The following is a 24,939-nucleotide window of genomic DNA, read 5'->3' on the forward strand; positions in this document are numbered from 1 at the left end:
TTCCAACTTTCTAAATATTCCTTTTTAAGTGGTTCAGAGTTCTGGGAGCATCCCCTGAGCCTGCTTGATAGTCTGTGTTGCAGCTGATGGAGCTCCTCACTGCATTTCCACCCTATGCACCATCTTGTTTGTTCTCCACTATATTCTTTTACAAATGCAAGCATGTTACTAAGAAGTAACATCCTTTTTCTTTCCCTATCTACCACTAATCTGTTAGCATCTTTGAATAAATGTAGGGCTATGGAAAGCAAAATTCACATACTACTGTGAACAGACATTTGTTTAAGTATTTAAAATAAGGCCATTTTTGCCTATGAGATTATGGTCAACAGTAAACTCTTTGAAACTCCAGTGACTGAAAATGAAATGGAAAAAAAAAAACACAAAAAAACCCAGCTGATTTTAAGAAGTCCAATAGTAATTGCTTATAATGGGCAACCTATATATAGTTGTTGGTTGGAAACACTTGGTTTTGAATATTTGTGTACCGTTTACTAGGATTTTCACATTAATGTGCTCTCTATACAGGCCGAATGTTAATTTCTTCACATATAAAAGATGCCCCTTTTAATACACTACTGATGATATATTTGACCAGGCCTACCACACATTGTTGTTAAGTGCTGTTGAGTCGATTCCAACCCATTGCAACCCCGTATAGGGTTTGCAAGGGGCAGCTAGTGAGCTTGAATCACTGACCTTGCAGCTCAAATGACTTTGTAGTCTGACGCATTAGCCCACAGCGCTACATTAGCAAATATTTATTCCCTCCCCATGAAAAATGATAATAATCAAGGAGCCATATCCTTTAAGTTTGAATTCACATTCTGTCTTCCAACTACACTTACTTTCGTGGTCACAATTCTAATCCTGCTGAATTACACCTGTGGGAAGAAACACGTATGCAGTACCTTCTGATATGAGGATGGCCTGAGGGAGAGCGGGGACTGCGACCTCTTTGGTTGACAGCCTGTACCATTAACCGTCCAGTACAACTGACTCGGCCCTGTCAGACATTAGGAAAATAAATGATTTACTATGCAAAACCATTAATCAGTAAACACTATAATATCTACTATCGTCCTATTCTCCTAAAGACATTATTTCAGACCAGGAAAGCAGTGTGTCCTATTAGTATGATACCAACCTCTATCAAACCTGCACTTTCCCCAAGTTAAACTCCTTAGTGAAGTTTACTTTTAAAGAACTCTGGTGACAAGCTCTTTTTCTGAACTAATAAGCGCTACTGTTTAACTATGGTAATGCTTAAAATGAATTTCCTTATCTAATTAAGTGTAATCTAATTAAGCGCTCCCAAATACATGGAAATGAGTTTGTAAACTAGCAGGAGGACATTATTGTCTTGTGATGATTCCACTTTCATGGTCAAATGTCTACTGGTGAGTTGCCAAGTCTGAAATTAAAACTTCTGTTGGACATTTTTAGATGAATGTTAGTGGCATCCCTTCCACAAACTACTTACTACAAGGATGGCAGCATGATAAAATAAGCGTCATGTTAGCAGTGTGCTTGGGGAAAGCCATGTTCTCTGGAAAACAACCTATTGAGATTTAAAAACTGAAGCAATTAAATATCTAAAATGTGTAGGTCTTGTGATAAGAACCTATTTAATAAAAAGCTGTAATTTAGCCCTTTAATTTGTCATGAAAACTTTGGTAAATACGAATGGACAAAAGGTAATGCATATATAAAACCTCAAGGGCATGGATAAGCCATTCATCATTAATGTGACTTTTTGTTTCAGCTTTTTTCTGATTTTTTTTCTTCTGTGTTACTTCCTGTTGTTAAGTCCTGTCAAGTTGGTTCCGACTCATTGCAACCCTGTATAGGGTTTCCAAGGAGCAACTGGTGAGCTTGAACCGATGTTCAAACTTGATGTTCAAACAGACCCTGCAGTCCAATGCATTAACCCACAGAGCCACACCAGGATTCCCAGTGTTACTAGAAACCTAAATAAATATAGCAAAATAAATGTCTGTTGCTTCTTCCTGCTTTGGTTTGGAGAATTTAAGCCTTCTCCCGGAAGTGTACAGTGTAACTAAAGAAGACAAAAATGAAGGGTCATCTGAAATTTTGATTTGTTCATTAAAAATCCCATGACAAAGTTAGAAATCACTACCCAAATATATAAGACTATTAAAAACTGTTTGATACAAAGGCTTGGTCTGAGTATACTGTAGAATGGGCTGCAGAGGACCCATATGGCTTCCTCACGACAGTGATTTTGGACCTTACTCCACTGTTCCTAGTTAGTGTTGTGCTCTTCTGGAAATTGGCCAAGATGATTGAAGCCAGGGAAAAGGAGCTGAAGAAGAAACAAAAATGTCAAGAAAATATTACAAAAGCCAAATGACTAATAAAAGGAATGAAGGAAAGAACAGACTCTGCAATTAAAGAAAAATCATTTGGAAAATTATGCTGATTTGCAAGGACCCACACTAAGTTTCTCCTTTGGATTTTATGGCAGTATTATGTAGTAAACAAAGTCTGACCATATGCAAGAATCATGTTCTGACCTCAATACTGCAGTAACATTTAGCCTTGGGCATAGACGCTTGTTGGTATCTGTTGGCAGTTATAAATTAGCATTTAATTTGCTACAAACTCTTTTTAACTGACCTAGTCATTTGTCAGTTATTGTTTTGCATCATATGTACTGAAATGAAGACATCCTATGGGGAAAAAGAACTTTAGATTATAAATGCTTTTCAAACAGCAGTTTAAATTAGGGCTCTGTTTTGGACAAAGGAAATTATAAATGTAAAAAAAATGAAAATTGTCCTCTCAGAACTTAAAAGTGAGCTTTGGTTTTAAAAAAGATGCTACCTTTTATCATTATTATTTATTGGAGTAAAATAATTTCTGGCTTTCTCAAAGCAAAATGATTATTAATAAGTATTTCTGTTTTCTACACTGTATTTCTGACTTGAGCCTTAGAGATATTATTAACACAATTATCAGACATTCTGCATTTTTATAAACCTAATTCTACAAAGAGTTCTTTTGTTATCATAACTACGTAAAATAGCATCTACTGGGTATAACAAGATTTGTACCTATGAACATTGCCATTTGCTTACAGACAATTTGTTGAGAAGAATAAAACTATGATAAAAAGCTTACATTTAAAATGCCAATAAATAAATGACTAAATTACTGTCCCCTCTCTTCTTCCTAAGAACAAGAAGATATGCTTCTCAATTCTAACTTGGCCAAAAGGGAACATCAAAAGAGGAAAAATGAGAAGCAGATTCATCATTACAAATTAGACTTTGTGAATTCTGTCTGAGGTTTGACCCACAGTTGCCATGTGCTTTTATACTAAAACGCCACCCTTGTTTCCCATTTCCATAGCAAGTTGGTAAAATAGGCAAGTAAAAGAAGCAGGAATATACTCTGCATGTTTTGATGAATCCTGAGTTCCTGCTGGGAAGGGTACTGGAGGAAGGAATATAGGGGGAAAACCAAAATGAAATAACAAACCATAATAGAAATAGATGAAGAGTTGAAATCCCATCAGATATCCCAAAGCCTGGACTTTATTTTAGGGCTATCACCACCCAGAAAGGGCAATGACACATGGGAGTAAGAATTAGGAATTACCAAATAGAAAGAAGTGGTTGTAGAGAAATAAAATTCGACTAGTTTTAAACCACTAGATATGTGACTTCCTCTAGCAATCACAGTATTTGCTACTGAGGGTTCATTACCTCTACTGAAAATTTCCAAGGAGATAAAGTATATCATGATGAGTAGGAATTATTTCTAATTTAAATAAATTATATCTAAAGATGAGGCCAAATGGTACCAACTTTTCCCATGATACATTCTTACTGTATATCTGTGAGTCCCTAAACTAGCTCAAAATCTACAAATTAATTTCATCCAACCAACCACTGATCTGCCAGTTTGTAGCTCTATTGTAGCTTGCATGTTATTAAGATGTTGGAAGCTCTGCGACTGGTATTTTAAATACCAGCAGGGTCACCTATGGTGGAGAGGCTTCAGTGAAACGTCTAGATTAAGACCCTGGAGATCTGCTTCTGTAAAGATCACGGTCAAGGAAGACCTATGGAGCACTTCTACTCTGTAACACAAGGGGTCCTCATGACATGGACTCGAATCAATGGCAATGGGCTTGATTTTTTTTTTTTTTTTTGGTTTTCATACTAAGACAGAGTAGGAAGACTAGACTGGCAAACTACTTCCAAAAACTGTTGTTAAATATGGTTGAGTCGGTTTCGACTCATAGCAACTCTGTCTAGTGTTTCTGAGGAGCGGCTGATGGGTTTGAACAGCCAGTCTTTTGGTTACCAGTTCAGTGCTGAGCCTACAACATCATATCAGGACTCTGTTTCTACAGCTTAGCCAATGAAGACCCTGTGGATCATAACAGAATACTGTCAAATATAATATTTGTTGTTAAGTGCTGTCAAGTCGGTACTGACTCATAGCAACCCTGTATTGGGTTTCTGAGGAGCAGCTGGTGAGTTTGTACTGCTGACCTTGCAGTTCAAATTGACCTTGAGGTCAAGTCCTTATCCTACAGTGCCAACTGTTTGTTGTTGTAAAGTGCTGTCAAGTCAGTTCCTTCTCATAATGACGACCTCATAAGGTTTCCAAGGAGTGGCTGGTGAGTTTGAACTGCCGATCTTGCAGCTCAAATTGACCTTGAGGTCTAGTGCTTATCATACGGTACCACACCAGAACTCCAACAGAGTGCTAAAAATGCACTCAAAATACAGTGACTGAAAAAATGAACGGAAGCACATCAAGCATCATAATGAAGGAGCAGGAGTAGGCAATGTTTTATTCTCTTGTACGTGGAGTTACCAAGAGTCAAAGCCAACTCAATGTCAGCTAGCAACAATAACATCTCCAAATCTATACCTGCTATCTAGATGTGATTTACTTAGGAGCACCCCTGCCCCGCCCATGATAACTGATGCATTCTGGTGATTCTTTAACATAACAAATTAACTTATGATATTCATAATATTTTTTGGAGCTTGAGAACAAGGAAACATATGCTTTGACTTTTAAAAATGCATTCAATTGTACTAATATATGAATACTGTTTCCTTATTATAAGCCTTGATGCTTCAGTGATAGAATGCATATGATTTGGATATATTCTTACTTGTTTTCTAAAACTCAGAGAATTCACAAAGAAGTAAATATTAATCAATCCTTTCTTTATGTGGCTAGAAATGTTAAGTTTAAACTTTAACCTTGAATTTGGGAAAGTAAATGTTAGTTGCTTACAAGAAAAGCAAAACATTCCTAAAACATTTGGTAAACCACTGAATTTATCTAAACCTGTCTCTTCACTGGTGAAAAAAAGGACTGTTGTAAGGATTAAATAATGTAATTTAAGAAAGTATTGTGAAATATTAAATGGTACTTCATGTCATAAATGTTACTTATCATAAATGGCACTGAAGGTTATAAATTCTCCTTGTAAAATTCATAGGTGACACAGTGCTACTACAGACTGAAGACATGATGCATGGGATGCAAAGAGATGTATCAGAGTGATTTTAATGGTCTCAACAGTTTGGCTGACTGAAATAAAAATGTCCAAGTGGGTATATTCTCCTTAATGTATACTTCTTTCTCACGTTCTGGTTTCTTTAAATATCTTTTGACCACTGTCTCTACTGGTTCCTCAGTGTTTTCAAGATGAGCCCTAGACACCGTCACTAAGGTACTCCTTAGTTCTGCAGTTAGATTGCAGACGTTTGTAAAAACAGGTCTACTACTTGTAGGTGGGTAACCCCAGACAGAAAATACTACCTATGTAAGTGATAGCTTCCTTACCTTTGCATCTGCAGAGCCGTATAGTTAATCCTGCAGAGTTTCTTATGAGAATTAAATGAATTCATATGTGTAAGGTGTGCATGATATTTAGTTTTGCACATAGTGAATGCTCAAAATATTCAATTACTATAGAATATAACTATAATAACCCAAGAGATTCTTTTGTTAAACAATCAGGTATGTGTGTGTGTGTGTGTGTATTTTATCTGTTTGCTTTTTTTAAAAAAAAAAATATATGATGGGATTTTCTTTTTTTGCTCTCTCTTTTTTTTCGTTTTTTTGTTATTAGGATGTAATTTACTCTGTTCAAAGGAGAAACTTTGAAGCAGAGTATGTGAAAAGCAAATCAGCCTTTTTTAACTTCTTCTGTTAGGACTTGAAAGGTGCCAGGTACATACTCATGTTTGATGTATGTTTGTTTCTGTGATGACTAAATTTGAGGTCTACAGTGAAAGTTGTTCAACTCAACTCTAATAATTTGCTTATGATAGAGATGCTCTCTGCAATGGAATGAATTACGCCCTATGGCTCTTCTAACTACATTCCCTGTAACTCTCACCAAACTTTTTGCTCTGCTGGATTTGAGTAAGAAGAGGTGGGAGAATATGTTGATAGGATGATGTGATGCAGTTGTGATTGTTAACAGCCTTAACTATGATTGTAAAGACTTGGAAGTCTAATGTGGGTTTAAAATGAGCCCTCTCAGAGGCAAGAGGGGGGACCTCACTGCCATCAAAGAATAAGAGCCAGGAGTGAAGCGTGTCATTTGGACCCTGAGATCTTTGTGCATTGAAGTTTCTGGACCCTGAGGAGTGATAAAGGAGAAGCAGCAGCAGAACTAAGAGCCAGAGCACGAGAAGAGGAGTGGGCTTTCCAGTTCACGGAGCATGTAGCTTAGTGACTTTGGATAGGAGGCTTGCTTGCAGAGTGGGGTGCCTCTAGGCACTTAATTGGGGGAACTAGAGCCAAGGGCCTTCTGGCTGAGGTTTATGGTGGAGTGGTGTGTCCTGTGGGCATTTATCAGCAACCCTAAAAGAGCTTTGTAACACTGACCAGGCAGAGAGAGGCCTACTTGTGGGTATGGCTGACAAGGGCCTGCTCTGACTAGAACAATTGTGCCCTGAGCATTTCTGACCCTGATCTGGAACCCGTCAACTTCTCTAAGGAGTCCTGGTGTGGCGCTGTCAGATCAACACTGGACTGCTAATCACAAGGTGGGTGTTTCAAACCCACCAGTCGTTCCTTGGAAACCCTATACAGTGTTGCTATAAGTTGGAGCCGACTTAACAGCACATAACAACAACAGCTTCTGTAATAAATACCATAAGTATGGCGTCTGAGTTCTGTGTGGTCACGGCAATGAAGTATCAAACACAGCTGAGAAGTAGATTGTGCCATGAAAGGAATGGTTTGTGTCATTTTTTTCACTCCTTTCACCAAAAAAAAAAAGATGAGGATAACCAGATTGGCTTACTATTCTGGAAAAATTACCCATTTCTATAATTTTTTTTTTCAAGATTTTCATTGCTACTTTGAAGTAGACACAATGCCTAGAATCTTTCCTTGCCTTCCCATCCTTAAGTAAAACCTTTTTTTACCATGGATTATATCTCTGCTCCTATACTGAGTCATAACCAACTTGATGGCATGTAACAACAACAACACTTTTGAATATGAAGAAGTGGTCTTTAGAAGGCAGAATTATTAGTTTGATTTAATATAGAGTTAATGATAAGATATGTTATTGACCAATAAGTGATCCTGAGCATTTAGAAAACATTATAAGAAACTCTATGCTTTTGACATTTTTATTTGGGGAAAAAAATCCAGAATTCAGTGAAAATAACTTTGAAGAGATACTTCTAATGTGCAGTAACTAAAAGTTCAGATTTTAAATTCTGAATTTTTATGTTTTTATTTTTTTATGAGTAGCATCTTATAGCCACACAAAATTAGAGTTAAGTAATATTTAACCACATGGATGTACCAATTAAATCCTAATAATCATAATGGTAGGCTCTGCTACAAATTCATGTTGTTGCATCTGCTTTAATTAGATTTCTCATTTCTATAAATTTTATTATTAACACATGAAGTAATAATGAAAGTGAATGTTTAAAGCTTGAAATGAGCCAGGAAACTATAATGCTAAAACAAAATACAATCAACAAACCAAGTTTTTATATTTAAATCAGCTGTGTGTTGCTTTTCTATTCCAAACAAGTCCAGAGAGTTTAAAGCTATAGTGCAAATAATAAGTTTGAATTCTTGAAGTGATTTTTGTATTAAATATCCAGCTTGTAAGGATTATTTGATGCCTCCCTTGTGCAAAGCCAATTATTTACATAGTATGGAAATAACATTTATATCATAGTTTATGGAATTTAACTTGTGGCACATAGGTCTTATGAAAAGTTTGCCACTTGTATACATAACAAAATTTGAGGAAGCATCAAGCTGCAAAACAGCCATTCCAAAACCTAAATGCAATACAAAGTAACTTAGCAACACAACAAAACAAAGTAAAACATTCATGTTTAGATTTAGTTGTGTCTTTAAGATAGGATTAGAGTCTAAAATAAACTGTATTTGTGATCCTTTTTTTGGCATTATGTTTGGTGTAATACTGCATAATCACTCATTATTTCACTAAACTATGTGACTGCTTTGGTCTCTTATGAATTGCTTGAGCTGCACACAGTTAGGATGATACACAGTCCAGTGTATGCTAAGAGCCCTGTGTTCTATCCCATGTAGAGTTTGGATGCAGTCAATAATAACTAGTGGTTCTTATTCCCAAAAGATTTACCCAGGTGGAAAAATATCATAGTCTATAAAATATGAGTATTTCCCTTGTTCCTTGGTTCTCACCCTTTCTCTTGGCTGCTTTCTGAAATTATTTTCCACTGCTCAGGAAAGCTCTACCGTCTGTGTTTCATTACCAAACTAATTTTTCCACTCCAGCCTTTTCCTTTTTCCCTTGGTCATTTCACATCACATAGTCTACAGTGTGTTACAAAAATAGAGGGAGATGTCTCCTTTGCAAGCCTAAATACTTTTAAAATGTAAAAAAAAAAAAAAAAAAAAATTCAAGGTAATCAAAGGGCATTACCAGAGTAGGATTTAACTTCAGTTTTTTGTTGACTATACTTTAGGCTTTTGACATTAATATCCGGAAAGACTTAGCTTTTGCAATTTTCCTTCAGTGCCTACTTATAATGTATTTCTTTTAAAATCAAGTTTTATTTGACAAATTAAGAGATTGGTAAAAGACTTTAATACACATTAGCAGATGCTGTAGAGCAAGATTAAACATTTCTTCTATAATGGCATTTCTGTATAGCGGCAAATGACACCTAAGAGTTAGATAAAAAATTGGTCTGCCACTTGTCAGTTTTTGAAATACCACTTTATTTTTCTAAAGGGCGGTAAAGTCCATTCAAATTCTAGGTGATTTCACAAACCAGCGCCTAGAGTGTTTGCATATAGCTCTACTGCAGACCCCAGGATAGAAAAAGCAGGCAGGCATTTTTCACTCTTAGAATTGCAATGAATCAGTATATTCAGGAACTTGGAACATGTTCTACTAGCTAGTGGCATAACCATCAACATACTCTCATTGCAATTGTAATGGTTTAACTAGTTAAAATGCCTGCTAGTAACTAGGAAATCCTGGGTTCGAATCCCAGCGGTGCCTGGGCCAACTAACAGAAATTTATTATTGGAGTCCTGGTGGCACTGTAGGATAAAGTACTAGACTGTAAGGTTGGTTTAAACTGCAAAGTTGGCAGTTCAAACCTACTAGCTGCTCCTTGGAAACCTTGTACACTATTGCTTAGAGATGGAACTGACTTGATGGCACTAAATAACAACAACATGCACATTAAACACTAGACTGCTAACTTACAAGACCAGTAGTTCAAACCCACAAGATGCTTCATGGAAACATTATACAAGGTTGTTATGAGTCAGAACCGAATTGATGGCACTTAACAATAATAAATCTATACACCCTGTTAGGACTTCTTTGGACTCTGCTCATGAGTTTCCCCTCGTGTTTGATTTTGGTTATTTAGGTGGAAAAGAAAAAAAGGAGTCTCTTAGCCCTATCCTCTGAATTAGAATATTGTGTAGATCAACCAACCAGGAGACAGAATTCTAGGTCTCAGAAATTGATTTGGTCACTCTGACTTCTGGGGTGCTTTTACCTTTATAAGTCACACTCCTCCATCCACGCCCCCCCTGCCTAAATGACCGGTGGAATGGAATCGTCTATTAGACGGGGGGTGGGGGGGACTTCGGGCTATCTAATGTAAAGGGGCACACTTCTCCTTTCTTTGTCTTATATCGATAGAGTAGAGGTAAAGAAAGAGAATGTTAACCATAGGGTTAGCCTGGGATTTGGTGAAACAGAACTCACTAGGTCCTGTAATGAGGGCAGTGACCACTCTCTTATGGGCCTTCACTTGGCCCTGAGTGTGCTGGGAGTAGAGAACAGCTTCCCAGCTTCATGTGTGGCTCACATCAGCTGTGCAGTGGGTGTAGCTCATCCTCTAGCTCCCAGTTCCTCCACCCAAGCCCACAGCTGTGGCAGTTGTGGCATAGCCACATCTGCTTCCTAACTCCTTTTCTCAAGGGGGTGGTGAAAAGGAAAATCCAGGAGGTCAGAAGACCACACACCAGCAACATACAGGGTAGAAATTCCACCCCAAAAGGACTCCAAGATACTGTGGGAACACATTACCTAGAAAGAGAACTGATCCTTACATCCTGGATCCAAAGACATCTGCCACGAATAAGGGCCACTTCTCCAAGACAGTATCTAGTGTCTTCGAGTAAAAATATTAAGATGCTAACTAACTTTTATTGAAAGCATACAAGGTATGAGGTATGTTGAGTACTTTACATGCACTCTTTAAATCTGTATTCTTCTCATTTTATAGAAGATGAAACTTCGGTAAAGAGAGGGAAAGTGGTTGCTAAATCACATAAGTGGTACATGGCAGAGAGAGAATTCCAACTCAGATCTGCCTGATGCCAAAGCTCGCCGTCTTAACCCTTGTGCTATCCTAATCCGAGATTTTTCAGTGAGATCAATGTCATTCTGTCTTTGCTGTATTACTTCTTTCTTTTGATTTCCTTCCACCTTTGCCTATATTTACAAGGGGGTCTTCAGCAGCCCTCTTCTATCCAATAAATTACAGTTTGCCAAGAGTTTAAATGGTCAGTTACTGACCCTTGAGGCTGACCTGCCACCTTCAACACTACACACAGTTTGAAACTGCTATTGCCCTTGGGATTGAGTCTTTCCCCATGTAAGAAAGTTGTCACATGCAAATATACACTAGCTTAACTTGACGAAAACTGGAAGGTGGGCACAACTGCATTTTACATTTACATTCTTTTGTCCTATAAAATGGCTCCAATAACAATGTAAAACATTTGTTATACTGGTGAGGACTAAGAAACACAGATAATTCTATCCTCATAATATATCCCAGAGTCAGGGTGTGGTGATGTAGGATAAGCACTGGACTGCTAACCACAAGGTTGGTGGTTCAAACTCCCTACCTGCTCATGGAAACCGTATATAGGGTCAGAACAAGGATCTCTGGTAGCATAGTGACTATGAGTTGAGCTGCTAACCTCAAGGTCAGCAGTTCGAAACCATCAGCCATTCCATGGGAGAAAGATGAAGATTTCTACTTATGTATATATTTACTGCCTCTGAAATCCTAGACAGAGTCGCTATGAGTCGGACCTGACGTGGCGGCACTTAACAACAACAATATATTTCAGCTTTTCTAGGGGAAAAGAGGAAGAAATGAATTAACAGGAAGCAAAAATTTGAACTGTGTTGAGTTTTAATAGGCAAAATCCAGAATGTTTATATTTTTAAGTGAAGGAAACATACTGAAAATATAGTAATAATAATAATAAAACAAGTTTCACTTTTGTTCCCCCCAATACATCATATAAACACAAATAAGCTAAAAAATGTTAACTTTTAAAAGAAGATTATAATTTTTCAGGGTAGTGGTCATGTATTTGTTGATATAAAAAATTAGAACCTCAAGAAGGTACATTAATATGGAAACTATTCATTGATAGTAAAGAGTCTGTTGTGTTCTGTTATGACTTGATGAACTGAGTAATTCGAGTTTCACTCTAACTAATATTACTGCAGAAAAGACGTTTCTATGACAAGAAAAATCTTAGACTATAGTAAGCACTGTATAAACTTTTTAAAGATTATAAACTTTGCTGAAATTATTTGTATTATAATCTAACACCCAATTTTTCCTTAAAAGAAATAATGAAATATGGAATGATGTTATTGTTGTTGAGTGCCTTTGAATTGATTCCGACCCATAGTGATCCTGTATAGGGTTTCTGAGGAGCAGCTGGTGACCTTGCAGTTCAAATGGCTTTGCAGTCTGGCACATTAACGCACAGCGCCATACCAGGACTCATAAAAAAAAAAACTGTAAACAGATGACTACTGACTAATCTTTATTAGTTATGTACTCAAATCTTTTTATTTTTATCATGAATAAATAGGGTATTATTTATACAACATCTAGAGATTTATTAAAACTACCCTGTCACACACCAAGTTCTTAAGGTAAGAAATCACTTTTTAACTCATTTTTTTGTGTCCTCTGTCCTCAGCATAGTGCCTGAAATATACAATAAAACAATATTTGTAGGTTTGAGTTGGGATCCTGATAGCTCGTAGACCACTGCTAAATCCTAAATAGTCAACTAACTGATCTTCTGAGCATAAACTTAAGGGTAAATACAATAGAAACCATTTTGATAGAAACCAAAAATTCCTGAATACGATATATGTTGTTGTTGTTAAGTGCTGTAGGGTCAGTTCTGACTCACAGCGACCCTATATAGGGTTTCTGAGGAGCAGTTGATGCATCTGAACTGCTACCCTTGTGGTTCGCAGTCCAATGCTGATCCTACAGCGTCACATCATGAGTCTTAATAGTATAGATATTGTTGTTAAAGTGCTGTCAAGTCGATTCCAACCCATAGTGACCCTTTATAAGGTTTCCGAGGAGCTGCTGGTGAGCTTGAACTGCTGACCTTGCAGTTCAAATGGCTGTGCAATCTGGTGCATTAATCCATAGCACCACACCAGGCTCTGAATACTATCTATAGATAGGTACTATCAAAGTGATCATTTGTCTACACTTATACATTACTTGCATTCTGTTGATGCACGTGTGTGTTTTCTTAAATATTTTACTGTGGTTTTCTACTAGAGTCCATATATGCCATTGACTCTCTCTCTCTCCATGAAACCGCATCACCTACATGATATGTGCTAGGTATACACACTAGGCCCTCAATAATAGCTGTGGAAAGAACTCACATCTGCATCACAATACTTCTTATAGAAGAGCACCTAATGGAATCAGTGAACACTCATAGAACAAATAGTTTTCCAGACCTTTGAAACCAAGATAAATGCAAAATTTATGAAAAGTTTCATAAGCCAAAGAAGTATGATTCTACCTTTTAATGATCCAGTCCCACTGTCCAAATAAATTTCTCTATGTACTGTACACAGAACCGAGCCCACCCCCATACCCAGCTTCACCTGAGGATTTGCAGCCATAATGGTGTAATTCCCATCATCGTCTAAGGTGGACGCTGTGGTATGGAGAGAGCAGGTTCCCTCAAGGTCTCTCTGAATGGTGTAGTGATCACTCTTTGGGGAGATCTGCTTTCCATCTTTAAACCAGTAGATCTGTGAAAGGAAGCAGGATTAAAGAGTAAGGTGTGTATAATCTTCATAGACCAAATGGAACTGAACTGATAGAACTGAGAGTACAGAAATATGCTCACATGTAAGTGGTAAACTGATTTTTGACAAGGGTGCTAAATGCATTTAATGGGGAAAGGTGAGTCATTTCAATAAATGAAGCTGGGAACATGTGTATTTCCACACGCATAAAAATCAAATAGGATCCTTGTTTACACCATGGCACAGAAAGAAATTAAAAATGGATTAAACCTAAGCATGCAAACTAAAACCATAAAAATTCTTAGAAGAAAAAAAGGGGCAACATTGTCAAGCCTAGCTTTCAACCATCTATTGTCTAACATAGTAACAAAAGCACAAATAGAAAAAGACAAAAATTAAATAGATCTCATAAAAATTAAAAAACAACAACTTTTGTTTATCAAATACTTTACCAAAGATGAGAAAAAAGAAGCTATTGACTGGGAGAAGATCTACAGAAACCATAGGTTGATTGGTTGTATGCTGTGGAGTTGCTGTAAATCTTTTTTGGGGCAGAAAACCTCATCTTTCTCCTATGGAGAGACTGGTAGACTCAAACTGCTGACCTTGAGGTTGGCACCCCAACTCTTAATCCACTACACTACCAGGGGTCCCTACAGCCCTGAAACCATATAGCTGACAAGACTTTAGTAACTGCTCATCATGGAATAGCCAAGTTGCCTAAGGACAAAGTTGAGAAAGGATGGGAAGGTGGGTGGAGCTCTGGTAGCGTAGTGGTTACGAATCGGCCTGCGAACCTTAAGGTCAGCGGTTCGAAACTACCAGCCGCTCCGCGGGAGAAAGATGAGGCTTTCTACTCCTGTAAAGATTTACACCCTCGGAAACCCTGTACAGGGTCGCTATGGGTCGGAACCGACTCGACGGCACTTAACAACAACAACAACAGTGACGAAGTGGGATAATTATTGTGATGGAAGGGATGCAATCATTGATTTGTTCAATGTAGAGCCGGTGATCTTCTCTGCAAACTTTCACTCAATTCACAATAAAAAGATTCAAAAAAGAAAAAAACAAACTCCAACAACTTGAAATAAAAAGGCAGACAACAGAATCATAAAGTGGGTAAAGGATTTGAATAGATATTTTACCAAAGCCTATATTTAAGTGGCCACCAAACACATGTAAATACGCTCAGGATAATTATCCATCAGGGATATGCAAATCAAAACCATATATAAATACCATTAAACTCCCACTAGGATTGCTAAAAACAAAATAAAACAAAACAAAAACCAGAAAATAATGAATGTTGGTGAGGACATGGGAAAACTGGCAGCCTCATCCACTATTGAAAAGAATGCAGAATGGTACCATAGCTGTAGAAAACAGTGTGGTGGTTCCTCAAAAAACTAAAACGAGAACTACCATAATATGACCCAGCAAAAAAACTTGAGAGCAGAGTTGCAAAAAGAGACTTAGACACCAATGTTCACTGGAGCAAAATAGCCAAAAGGTGAAAACAACTTAAATGCCCATCAATGGATGAACGGATTAGCAAAATGTGGTACATACATATGCATATAATGGAATGCTACTCAGCCAATGGAGTCCTGGTATGGCGCTATGGAATAAGCACTGGACCACAAGGTCGGTGGTTCAAACTCACCAGTGGCTCCTAGGAAACCCTTAACAGGATTGCAATGAGTCGGAACCACTCAAAGGCACTTAACAACAACAAAAACAGCATGGTATGGATAGAGCTTGAAGACATTATGCTGAGTGAAATGTCACAAAAAGACAAATATTGTATAACCTTGATTATATAAGAGACAAGAAAAGGCAAATATACGTAGACTAAAATTATCAGAGGTGGGAAAGAAGGGGAAAAATTTAGTTAAGGGTAGGGTAGCATAGCCATTGTTGTAATTACTGTCAGCAATTTAACTGTAAAAAGTTCAACTGGCAAAAGCTGTGTAATAGACATATTTTCAACAACATAAGAGTAGCTGCAGAGCCTGCTTGTGTACTTTCAGAACAATTCATGGGATTTGGTTTGGTTTCACAGGACATCTCAGTTAATTGGTTTAGTAATGTGTTTAGTGCTTCTGTTGTCTCCTAGTTCACTGCACAGTGTGGCTGGGATCTTAAAGACTTGCAAGCAGCCACCAAGGCACAAAAATTTTCTCTTTTCATCTGTAACAACAGAGGAAGGAGAGTCAGGAATAGGAAGAGGGTATGGAATGTATGGCTAATTACTTCCATGAACAACTGGCTCCGTTGCCATAAGACCAAAACTGGATGGTGCTGGACTACTTGACTGAACATTTTGATCAAAGATTCCATAGAAGCATCTGGATTAAAGGAGGAGAAATGCAGTGTAGAATTTCAAATTCTCATAGACTCTAGACTTTTAGAGCCATAGAAGGTGGATGGACCTCTGAAATCATTGCCCAGAGATAATCTTTAAACCCTGAAATCTTAAAACCAAACAATGATTTAGCTTAACCAATAAAAAAAAAGGTCTGCCTTTGAGCATTATGCTCTTTTAAGAACTATCAACACGGGATCAAATTGGTAATAGTAACTCAAAACATTAGATTGTTGTTGTTACATGTTAGCGATCTTTATGTACAACAGAATGAAACATTGCCTGGTCCTATGCCAATCTCATAATCGTTGATACATTTGAGCCCCTTGCTGCTGTCACTGTGCAAACCCATCCCTTTAGGAATATTCTTCTTTTTTGCCAACCCTCCACTTTACCAAGCATGAATGTCTTTCTCCAGGGACTGGTCCCTCCTATGTTCAAAGTATGTGAGACGAAGTCTTGCCATCCTGGCGTCTAAGGAGCATTCCGGATGTACTTCTTCCAACACAGATTTTTTTTATTCTTTTGGCCGTCCATGGTACTTTCAGTATTCTCTTCCAACACCATAACTCAAATGCATCAATTCTTCTATGGTCTTCCTTACTCATTGTCCAACTTTCACATGCATATGAGGCTACTGAAAATACCATGGCTTGGGTCACGTGCACATCAGTTCTCAAACTGACACCTTTGCTCTTGAACACCTTAAAGAGGTCTTGTGCAGTAGACTTGTCTAATGCACTACTACATCATTTGATATGACTGCTACTTTCATGAGTGTTATCTTGAATCCAAGTAAAATTAGTCTTTGACAACTTCAATCTTGTCTCCATTTATCATGATGGTATTTATTGGTCTGGTGATGAAGATTTTTGTTTTCTTTACATTGAGGTGCAACCCATACTGAAGGCTGTGGTCTTTGATCTTCACCAGTAAGTATTTTAAGTACTCTTTGCTTTCAGCAAGCAAGGTTGCATCATTTGCATATCACAGGTTGTTAATAAGCCATCCTCCAATCCTGATGCCACATTCTTCTTCATATAATCCAGCTTCTCAGATTATTTGCTCAGATTACAGATTGAATAAGTATGGTGAAAGAATACATCTGTGGTATTTCCTTCCTAATTTTAAACTGCTTCTTCCTCTATGTATAGGCTTCTCATAAGCACAATTAAGTTTAAGATTAGACGGGAACTTTATAGGGTAGTGAGTTCATAGTGAGGAAAAAACAACTCAAAATAGGAGGATGCAAATGGTTGTACAACTTGCAGAATGTAATCAATGTCTCTAAACTATATGTAGAAACTGTTGGATTGGTTATGTCTTTTGATATGTGTTCTCAAAAACAATAAAATAAATAAAATTAACAAAAAAAGACTGGAGACTTTATTTGGGTGACTGATAAATAGCAACAGTGTAGTTTGCAATGCTAATCCAAGTTTTTAGATTAAAATGTTAAACTAAACAACTGCATATGATGATCATTGAATTTTTAAAAAAGTAGGTAACAAATGAGTTCATTTTAATGTTAGTTTTAAAATTTATATATCCTCTTACTATTTAAAAAAAAATGTATATGAGTGGGTATTTACATTCAGAGGTACCCTAGTAGCATAATGATTAAGTACTTGACTGCTAACCAAAAGGTTGAGCAGTTTGAATCCACCAGATGTGGAGTTTGCTTGTTTAAAGATTACAGCCTTGGAACCCTTACAGAGCAGTTCTACTCTATGAGTTGGAATCAACTCAGCCATATGGGTTGTTTACATTCAGGTATTAGTTAAATCTCCGGGTGCGCTGTGAGACCTAAGAAAAAGACTCCATTTTGTACATTGGCCTGAGCACGTCCCCCTGTTCCAGGAAAAACTACAGGAATGTGCCAAGTCAGCTCGTGATGCACAAGAATAGCCCTCCAGCCCTAGCAACAACCAAAACTAGATATAGCCGTTAGCTCAATGCCAGATTTTCCTCCTATCCTAGCCCTACAGCTCAGGCCACCAGAAATGACCAATTAGAGTGTAACAACTCATATCTTGCTAAATGTTAACCAATCCTAGTGTCGTTAAGCTGAAAATCCCCGAACTTGCTTGTAACCTCAATAAAACCCTGCTGACTGAGAGTTAGGGGCCTTTATCCCAAGTCCGCTCTGTCGGATACGGATGGGGTCCGAGCTCGAGCTTGAATAAACAACCCTTGTGTGTTTGCATCGGCATCGGCTCCTTGCTGGTCTTTGGGGACCTCGCGATCTGGGCACTACAGCGCTTCAGGGTAAGCATCCAGCCACAAGGTTAGTTTGAACAGCAAGGTCGGTGGTTCAAATTCAACAGTCGCTTCTTGGAAACACTATACAGAGTTGCTATGAGTCAAAACAGACTTGAAGGCACTTAGCAATAATGTTACTTAAATGCAGTGATATGTATCAAAGTGTTCACAGTGGTAATTTTTATGCAATGGCATTACGTTTTTCTTTTTATTTGTACTTTCAAATAATTTGTTGATAAGTGCTGTCAAGTTGGTTCCGACCCATAGCGACCCTGTACAGGGTTTTCAAGGAGCGGCTGGTGAGCTTGAACTGCTGACCTAGCAGTTCAAATCAACTTTGCAGTCCAGCACATTAACCCACAGCACCACATCAGGAAGTTGACTCAAAATTATGAAAACAGACTGAAAGTTGCTATCATTCAACTGATGTGTATCAGGCAAGAAAACATGAGGGTGAGGGGGACAATGATAAAAGCTTGGTGCAACTTCATTGTTTTAATTCTGGGTCATGGAGCTTTAATTCTTGATCAAAAGTTGAACGCTTATGTCAGATCTCCTATTATACTAAAGAAAACATAAAAGTGTTTGTTGTCGTTGTTAATTGCCATCAAATCAGTTCCTACTCATAGTGACCCAACACAGGGTTTCTGAGGAGCAACGGTGGGTTTGAACCATTGACTTTTAGGTTAGCCATCAGTGCTTATCCTATAGAGCCATACCAGGAGTCCATGCAATATTGGTTGTTGTTGTTGTTAAGTGCTGTTGAGTCAGTTCTGACCCATAGAGACCCTGTATAGGGTTTCCAAGGAGCAGCTGGTGAGCTCAAACTGCCGACCTCACAGTTCAAACAGCTTTGCAGTCTGGTGCATTAACCCACAGCACCACACCAGGACTCCATGCAAAATTTTGTTATTGTTGTTAAGTGCTGTTGAGTCGATTCCGACCCATAGCGACCCTGCATAGATTTTTTGAGGAGCAGCAATATTTAGACAATAATTTGAAAATAGTAATAAGTAGAATAGAAAATTAAATGTTGAAAAATATAAAAGTAAAAATAAGTGTTCACAAATTAAAAAAAAAAAACATTCAGACTACTTTTAAACATCTTTAAACAAAGTCACTGGTTCCTGGGTGTCTGCTAATTTGGTTAATATTTTTGAATTAGGTTTGTGGTTGTTAGGTATTGTTGTTGTTGAGTGCTATGGAGTTGGTTCTGACTCATAGCGACCTTGCACAGAGTTTCTGAGGAGAAGCTAGTGAGTTTGAACTGTCAACCATGCGGTATAAACCAACCTTGTGGTCCACAGCGCCACACCAGGACTCCATTGTTAGGTATAGGAGCTAAAGATACAGCTGGAAGTTGGGGCCATCTTAATGAAAGAGGACAAGGAAGTGGCAGAACTTCTCTTGGAACTTGCAGACTTTGTATTGTTATTACTGATATTGATATTCACAGGAAATACTTATCAGATGGCAATTCAGGTACAAAAATAGATTAATAACATACCTACAGAATTATCTATACCTTAGACTACCCAAACTAGCACTAAATGATCTGCTACCTAAGCTTGAGCTGTTTTACAACTCTTAGGTTTGCTTCTCTCAACAAAGAATGATATTCAGCTTATTACTGAAGATCCAAATGTGTGTTTTTTTTTAATTGCTTCCTTTTTTTTGTCCCCCTCCCCCACTTTTCTTGGGATGCCCACTCTCTGAAAACTGCACTCCCAGTGACTCTTTGATTCTTGACTCAGACTCATCAAAATCAATACCCCAAAAACTCAGGGCTGCCAAGTTGACTGGGACTGATAGTGATTTTGTAAACAGAGTAGAAATGTTCCACAGGGTGGTGGGTGGAATTAAGACCTGTAGGCAATGGGTGGTGGTGTCAGTTTAGGCATTTGCACTTTGGGAGAAACGATGATAACTTCATAAGAGCAGTAAATGAATAGCTGTTGTTAAGTGCCATCAAGTTGGTTCTGACTCATAGTGGCTGTGTATAGGGTTTCCAAGGAGCAACTGGTGAGCTTGAACCACCAACCTTGCAGTTCAGCTTATTGTCAATTATTCAATTAGAATTTAATGATTCATTTCCTAGTCTATTACTCGAGCCTACACTCCGAGACTCTCTTCTTCAGATTTCTAAAGTATCCTGAAGATGATCTTGAACTTAACAAAATGCCAGACTCATTGCCTTCAATCCTATAAGACACTGTAGAAATGCTCCCATAGTTTTCCAAGGCTGTAAATCTTTATGACAGCAATCTGTCAATCTTTATTATAGAGTCTGTCACATGTTTTCCCACAGTGGACTGGTAGGTTCAAACTGATAACCTTCGGTTAGCTGTTGATTGCTTAATCACTGCAACACCAGGGCTCCTTGACCCAGAACCTAGGATACATAAGACACTTTACATCACAGATATAAAGAAAGATAGTCTGTGTCTGGTCATCCTAGTGTACATTGGAAACTCAGCTCTCCTTCAGAAAACATGACTTGTGAGAAGACTTGTTTTCAACTCACCTTTGGCTTTGGATTGCCAGCCACTCTGCATGTGAAAGTGACGGGCATTCCCTCAAAGATCTTGTAATGCTTCAGCTTCACCTCAAAGAATGGAGCCATTCCATTTTCCACAGGCACATCTCCATAGTGAACATCATCACCTGATTCATCCACAGGAGACCTTTCTAGCCTGTACTCTATCTCACTGATGAGTCTCTGTTCACAGCTGGAGACTTTGTACTCCTATATCAAACAAAGAGAAGTCATGTTAGCAATCTCAGCCCCTATGGTACAACGTGACTCATGACTCTCATCCTCTTCTCCAATAAGATATTCGAAAAGCAGTGAGATATTTAGCATGGAGCTTAAAAACATAGTCTGGGTCAATTTCAATTGTCTCTCTCACTCTTAAAAAACAAAACAAAAAACATCTGGAATTAAGTAGCTATGATATTTCATATTGTCTCTAAGTCCTATCATTCCCCCCCCGCCCCCCAAAAAAAAAGATCTTTGAAGATGAACTTGGACTTCTTTCTATGTTTTCTCTATGGGAAGGGGCCGGGTTGGGGATGGAGGGTGATGAGAAAACAGAAAATGGCAAAACCTATATATTCCTGCATTGTTCATAAAAACAAAACATAGTGGAACACTGATTTCCTTCCATAGTGTAAACACCAATTCAGAGTGGCAAGTAGCTGTACTACTACACAGCATTTAATCAAATGAATGGCAGAAAAGGTGACACCATGTCTTTATGTTTTTCACTCACATAACCTCTAGACACCTCCTTAGCTCGTCGGCTTGCTGTTAAGTGCCAACTCATAACAACTTTATATAGGGTTTCTGAGGAGCAACTGGTGGGTTTGAACCACTGATTTTGCTGTTAGCAGTCCAATACTTATCCCGCAGTGTGCCACACCAGGACCCCTCAGCAGCTACTGTTTCTACCCGCTTTAGAAGAAAAATGGGACCAAAAATTTAGTCAAATTTTCGGTTGAAAATACAAAGTAAAGCAAGGAATTCATAAACATCCTATGGGGAGTAAGGTAGCTCCTACAGTTCTCATGCTTACAACTACGGCACAGTGAAAGTAGAGTATTAAAAAACAGAAAAGAAAATTCCCCATATAATAATAAATACAAGATTTTTAAAGTAGGTTTTCTCTGAAATAAGTTACTCAATCTTAAAAACAACAGTTTGTTGGCTTGAGGGGAAACATAAAACAGAAGGAGTAAAATTGCAAAAGTTATACAAGTTGTTTTCGTTTTATTTGATAGGAATCAAATCTACCTGTTTAAAAATTTGTACTTTTATTTTCCAGAGACAGGTATAACAAGTGAAAAACTTTTCATGATTTAAGGCTCAGAGTATCCACTGATGACAGAATCATATTTGACTTTGTAATTAAATAATGAGAAATATCCTATTATCATAATTTTGTTGACCTGACATTAAATTAAAATATATGCTGACTATAACACTCTTGATTATGTCCTATCATCTAAAAAATATATTAAAATACAAAGGTCAGAAAAGACAGATACATAGGTAAAGAAGGCAGACCAGACAAAAAACAGAGACAGTAAAAGGAAACAGACGAAAGGTGAAAAGCTTAACCTTTTGACCATCTTGAGGACTCCCTACAGAAGCATGAGACCCATTGTCCTGTAATGGCAGAAGAAAAGAGTGAACACTAATAATACAAGTAGTAAGACTTCTAGTATTCTTTAGGTAAAACTTTTGTGCTAATAATTTAACACAGAAAATTTTCATACTTTGAAAATTTAACCCATTTTTCAATAGATATGAAAAAATGTTTATTTGGCCCTTCAAATTTGTTTTAAAAAACCTTATTTTAACTTTCTGGACTACATAACTCTCCAAAGAAATTATGAAATCTATTTGAAAAAACTCCAAATAGAAGCAGCAGAGATATACAACAGTTCACTGAAAATCAACACATTGACTCCTTTGGTAGCAGCATGGGCACAAAGACACCATTTGAAATTTCTGTTAATTAGTCACTTATGAGAAAGAAGACAAGGATAGTCTTTTCTGTACACAAATATTTCTCTTTGGATATTAAGACTACTATAGGAAATATTCACTACCATTTCAAGAATTTTTCAGTGAAAATGTTTTACTCTATACCAAAATATTTTGCATTAAAAGCACAGGACAGGAAAAACAGAAAGATATTTGAGAATGGGACGATAAATAGAATAGGCATTATTGACTGAAATAATCCCATGAATCACTTAACACAGTGTCTGGCCCATTTTCTTGTTGTTGTTGTTAAGGGCTGCCAAGTCAGTTCCATATAGGGTTTTCAAGGAGTGACGGGTGGGTTTGAACCGCTGACCTAGTAGTTAGCTGTCCAGTGATTATCCTATAACGCCACACTAGGATTACATGGTACAGTAAATATTACCTATGCAATTAACTGATGAGATTAAAGATGCTTTTCTGTAACCTCTCCTGAACTTTTCACAAAAAGAGTATGGAGAAGAGCAAAGTTGTTTTTAAAGAAGTTCAAAGTAATGTTGTACCTGATTGGCTGGTTCCTCTTCTGGCTCCTGAATATTAAAGACAGTGGCACTGTCAGCACCTAGCAGTCGACGAGCCATTCTTTCTTCATATGTTAACCGCTAAGCAAAATAAATCACAAAAGAACATGGAGTTAGAAAAATCACAATCATATATTGCCTCATGAAAAATGGGGGGGGGGGGAGTCTTTCTCTTCCTACTATTTATAGAGGTGTCACTGTCCAATTTTCAGATACAGACCACCAGGACCTTATTCTTACTTAGTCTGGAAGCTCCACTAATACCTGTCTTCCAACCTTCACTAATTTCTTCTGCTTTACGAACTGGGGGGCTAACCTCAGGGTCAGCAGTTCCAAATTACCAGCTGTTCCGTGGGAGAAAGATAAGGAGAAAGGTGCTCCCATAAAGATTTACAGCCTCAGAAACCTTTACAGGGTTGCTATGAGTTGGAACCATATGTGCCACGGCACATAACAACAACAATTTTATAGTAAGAGTCCTGGTGTGGCACTGTAGAATAAGCACTAGTCTGCAAACCACAAGGTCAACAGTTCAAACCCACCAGCCAATCTTTAGAAATCTTACAAAGAATTACTATGAGTCAGAACCAACACAAAGGGACATAAATATGCAAGGCGCCACAGTGCAATACCTTAACAGAGAAGTGAAGGGATAAGGAGATGGAAGAAGAATTGATGCATCTGAATTTTGGTGATGATGAAGAAGCAACAATCGATCAGAAGAACCAATAAATTTTTCTTGGAAGAAGTGAAGCCACACCACTCTTTAGAAGAGAGGATGACAAAACTTTGTCTCATGTACTTTGGACATGTCATAAGCAGGGACCAGTCCCTGGAGAAAGACATCATGCTTGGTAAAATAGAGGGTCAGCAAAAAAAGGAGATGGACTGACACACTTACTACACTGATGGGTTCAAACACAGCAATGATTGTGAGGCTGGTGGAGAACTGGGCAGTGTTTCATTTTGTTGTACTTAGGGTCACTATGGGTTGGAACTGACTCAATGGCACTTCGTAAAAATGACAATATTCTGTGTCTTCAGATATTAAAGACGGTCCTGTGTCCTTCATTTACCTCAGCTGAACTGCCTTTCACTTTCCCTCTGGTCCTAATAACCTAGAGACCAGCTTTGGAGATAGAGCAATTAATCTGGAGTCCTCGTGTGTGCCACTGTAGAATAAGTACTGGACCTCTAACCAAAAGTCAGCAGTTCAAACCTACCAGCTACTTCTTGGTAAACCTATACAGGGTTACAATGAATCAGAACCGACTCAACTTAAAAACTACCACAGTTACTGCAGATCTAAAAGTACATGGTAAGCAAACCACTATTTGTCTATCGGTTTGTTGTATTGTGGTGGTTTACATGTTGCTGTGATGCTGGAAGCTATGCTGTTGTTGTTGTTATGTGCTGTAGAGTCAGTTCTGACTCATAGTGACCCTATACTGGGTTCCCGAGGCTATAAATCTTTACAGGAGCAGAACGCCTCATCTTTCTCCTGTGGAACAGCTGGCAGTTTTGAACTGCTGACCTTCAGATTAGAAGCCCGATTCATAACCATTCCAGAACCAAAGCTCCTTGGAAGCTATGCTACTAGTATTCAAATACCAGTTGTTGTTGTTGTTGTTGTTGT

The 24,939-nt window shown here is 37.9% G+C and overlaps 2 protein-coding genes across 2 annotated transcripts in view; one reads left to right on the forward strand and one right to left on the reverse strand.

Moving 5' to 3' along the window:
* PALLD (palladin, cytoskeletal associated protein) overlaps positions 1-24,939 on the reverse strand; it is a 646,823-nt gene that overhangs the window by 26,830 nt on the left and 595,054 nt on the right. The window contains exons 12-15 of the mRNA XM_006864536.1: positions 23,286-23,384; positions 20,758-20,979; positions 13,457-13,606; positions 912-1,006 (exon numbers count right to left, since the gene is read on the reverse strand). Of these exons, the coding sequence (XP_006864598.1) occupies positions 912-1,006; positions 13,457-13,606; positions 20,758-20,979; positions 23,286-23,384 (566 nt within the window). The remainder of the gene's footprint in view (positions 1-911; positions 1,007-13,456; positions 13,607-20,757; positions 20,980-23,285; positions 23,385-24,939) is intronic.
* LOC102818886 (small integral membrane protein 15-like) lies at positions 1,687-2,374 on the forward strand. The gene is made up of 2 exons (XM_006864542.1): positions 1,687-1,697; positions 2,161-2,374. Exons 1-2 carry the CDS (start codon positions 1,687-1,689, stop codon positions 2,372-2,374), a joined length of 225 nt encoding a protein of 74 aa, XP_006864604.1.

This window comes from Chrysochloris asiatica, unplaced genomic scaffold, assembly GCF_000296735.1.
Source record: "Chrysochloris asiatica unplaced genomic scaffold, ChrAsi1.0 scaffold00066, whole genome shotgun sequence".
In the NCBI taxonomy this organism is placed as follows: Eukaryota; Metazoa; Chordata; class Mammalia; order Afrosoricida; family Chrysochloridae; genus Chrysochloris; species Chrysochloris asiatica.